Below are 3561 nucleotides of genomic sequence, written 5' to 3'. Positions count from 1 at the left end.
AGTTGGAGTCTCACTCTGTCACCCAGGCTGGAGTACAGTGGCACACTCATGGCCACTGCAGCCTCAACCTGCTGGGCTCAGGCGATCCTTCTGCCTTAGCCTCCCAGTAGCCGGGACTACAGGTGCACACTACCACACCTGGCTAACATTTTGGTTTATTGTGGAGACAAGGTCTCACCAACTTGCCCAGGCTGGTCTCAAACTCCTGAGCTCAGGCAATGGTCTCACCTCAGCCTCTGAAAGTAATGGGATTACAGGCTTGAGCCACCACGCTCAGCTAAGGATGGTTTTTAATATTCTCACATCATCTGGATGTTCTCCCTAGTTTTGAGATATTTTAGGGTTTGTTGTCTTCAGTTGCTGGCATTTTAGGAATTCTTTTTGTCTGAACATGAGTTTTCCATCTTGGTGAGGAGTCTTAAGGTTCTGGACACCTGGGCCATCATTCTGGCTTGATGAATGTCTTGAGCTGAGCTAAGATAGGGAGAGATGAGCCTTTGTTCCCAGGCAGACTGGTTGTGTTTGTCATGACTGCATTCCTAGGAACCGCTGGTCCCGTCTCACTGCCCAGCATGGAGCTTCAGGTTCCCCTGAGGTGATACTCATAAGTGTGCAGCCACCCGGAGCAGCCCTGATATTGTTTCTTGTGCCCCAGGAGAGCCAGGCCATCCCTCTTGTGTCTGTGGCCAGCGTGGCCTCTGGGAAGGCCAAGAAGCAGATGTTTGGCGGCCGAGAGGAGCGGCTAGAGAGGCCCCTGCGGCCTCCGGAGCCCTGCAACCCAGGTACTTGCCAGGCAAGGAGGGCAGCTGCCAGCCCCATGTGCAGGGCCTTCTGTCCCCACTGCCCTGGACACCTGACACATCCCTCAAGTCACCTCACTCATCCCCCAGGTCGCTTCACATGTACACGGTCACCTCACTTATTACCCAGGTGACCACACCTGCGCCTGGGTCATTCCCTTGCATTCCCCCAGAAGTCTCCACGAGGGACTTGCCCAGGTGAAACACCGTGTGGCAGGAGGTCTCTGGCTTTGTGCCCCTGCCATGCCGCTCTGGGCTGTCAAGGGGACTGAGGCCCACTGTGGCTGGTGCCACATGAGTCACCCCAAGTTCCCCGGGGCGTTCTGTGCTCCAGCGGTGACAACCACCTCAGCAGATGGGTTTGCCCTGTGCTTCTATGTTCCTGAAAGGTGTCAGGTGGCTAACACATGTGCGTGGCTGGAACCAGCCAGTGTTTGCTGATGCGGGGTGAGTGCAGGATGGGGTAAGAGCCAGGATGGCCAGGTGTGTGCCCAGGAAACCCCACAGGGACCACATGACCTGACATCCACCGCTGGCTGATCTGGTTTCTCCCAGAAACGCACTTCAGCATATGTGCATTCAAGTGTTCCTGCCTGAGTAGCTTTTCTCTCCCTGGACTTCTGGTCAGCATTATGCCACAGGGTGGCCACTGCCTGGGATTGGGTCTTGGCAGAGACGTGGGCGGGGAGGGTGACAGACTGGGTGATATAGCCTGTGCAGGAGGCAACTGCTACCTTCGTGGTGGGCAAGGCTGTGGTTGGTGGCTGTTTGGGTCTCATTTCACCTGTGAGACAGATGGAGCGCTGAAGCATTGCCATGGCCCACCCCAGGTGTGCTCAGGTGACCACCTGGACTAAGGAATGCCACTGAGAAAGGGACAGTGGCAGCTTCTGCCTGAGCTGGAGTCTGCCTGCCAGGCATCAGGACCGCAGCAGGGGCGGCCATCAGCAGCCCTTGGAGAGGGTAGGGGGAGGGATGGATGGGGCGGGAGCAGAGCTGCACTTGCATTGGCTCCCACTCGCCTGTGGTCCAGCAGGCAGGCTCCTGGCCTGGAGACGTGCGGATCATGTGCTGCGGAGACCCTGCTCCCAAGCTGCTGAGCCGAGCCAGACGCCAGCATGTGTGTGGAGGCGGGAGTCACTCATGCCTGTCTCCTCTAGCAGATCATGGGGGCAGCTGCTCAACCACTACCGGACCTCTGCTGAAGAGGAGCCACTCTGTCCCTCTGCCTTCTGTCCACGAGGAGAGCTCAGATGAGCTCAAGAAGCCCCAGGCGGGTGACCCTGACCCTTCGGCCCCATCAGGTAAAGGCCCCACGGCCGCTAGCCGGCTTTGCTGACGAGCTCTGTGCGTCAGGGCCAGGCTGAGCTGTCTGGCACCTGGTGTCATTGAGGTGGGCACCCGAACTCTGTGTGATTTATAGGTGGCCAGACAAGAGCCCTGTGGGGGCCTGGCCTGTGCTCGGCTCCAGGGCCCAGGCTTGGAGGGCATCCTTCTGCCCCAGCACTCTGGTGCGTTCTGCTTTCCTGCCCTTCTCACCCATAGATGTCCCCAAGGTGCCCACCCCGGCCTCTTGTTCACTTTGCCGGGTAGCGCTCAGGCACAGTTGATCATGGTCTGCAGCACACCGTTGCCCCAGCAGCACAGAGAGTTCTTCCTTCCCCTTGCTTCATCATCCCTGTGGCTTTCCACAGGGCCCTCTGCTGTGTCTTCTTTTTGCTTGTGTCAGACACCCAGTGCCAGGTGTTTGGCCACAGCTGGGCCACTGGCCAGGCATCTGCGTGTGTGGGCCCCTCACGTCCATCCCTCCAGCCTGGCCGTGCAGCCGTGCTCCCTCTATGGGCTCACTCCCTTGCCCTCCCCTCTCCTGCTGCTCGTCACTTCAGGGGACCTGGCAGACTCGTCATCTCCTGGCGTACTGGGTAGCTATCTGGATCTCCCTCTTTGCGAATGCGTGCAGTCTGTCTCGGGGCCATGCGCCACACATGGCCATTTGTACCTGAATTTTAGTGATTCACACCTCGCTCGCTCCAGCCACACTTTAGGTGCTCGCTGGCCACATGTGGCTGGCAGTTGCTGCCTCAGCCGGCACAGATTACAGTCCCCTGAGACTGTGTGCATGTTGTGTTCCCACTTCCTCCGTGGCCGTTCCAGTGGGGGGTGCTCTGCGGGCCTTGTGCCGCTTGAGTCCGTCCTTCTGATGAACTATGAGCCAAGGACCTTTCATTTCCATTTGGATGGCTGTTTTTGCCATTTGCCCATTATCCCCTTAGGTGACGGTTTATTTTCTTATTATTAGTGGGAATTCTTTTTTTCTGGAAACAGTGTCTTGCTCTGTCGCCTAGGCTAGAGTGTGGTGATGCAATCATGGTTCACTGCAGCCTCGAACTCCTGGGCTCAAGCGATCCTCCTTCCTAACTCAGCCTCCTGAGTAGCTGGGACTTCTGGTGCCACCATGCTTGACTAATTTTTAAATTTTTTGTAGAGACTGGGTCTTGTTCTTTTGCCCAGGCTGGTCTCCAACTCCTGGACTCTTTGGTCTCCCAAAAGTGTTGGGATTACAGTCATGAGCCACTGTGCCTGACCATTATTTTAACCATTTCAAAGTCGTGTTAATGTGAAAAGAAAATAGCTGTACAGATTTAAGTATTTTCCTATAAATCATAACCTTTTTTTTTTTGAGTTGGAGTCTCATTCTGTTGCCCAGACTGGAGTGCAGTGGCTGCTCCCGGCCACTACAGCCTCGACCCGCTGGGCTCCA

General features: G+C 56.5%; 1 protein-coding gene across 1 annotated transcript in view; it reads left to right on the top strand.

Annotated features, from left to right (window-relative positions):
- Positions 1-3561, top strand: part of PNPLA7 (patatin like phospholipase domain containing 7) — a gene marked incomplete at its 3' end in the record, with an annotated part of 62591 nt that overhangs the window by 17647 nt on the left and 41383 nt on the right. Inside the window, exons 11-12 of the mRNA XM_008047844.1 lie at positions 656-782; positions 1964-2104. Coding sequence (XP_008046035.1) covers positions 656-782; positions 1964-2104 — 268 coding nt within the window. The remainder of the gene's footprint in view (positions 1-655; positions 783-1963; positions 2105-3561) is intronic.

The sequence above is a fragment of the Carlito syrichta genome, unplaced genomic scaffold (genome assembly GCF_000164805.1).
Source record: "Carlito syrichta isolate Samal-C Ts95f unplaced genomic scaffold, Tarsius_syrichta-2.0.1 Scaffold117969, whole genome shotgun sequence".
In the NCBI taxonomy this organism is placed as follows: Eukaryota; Metazoa; Chordata; class Mammalia; order Primates; family Tarsiidae; genus Carlito; species Carlito syrichta.
This window is presented reverse-complemented; position numbering and strand designations above follow the sequence as displayed.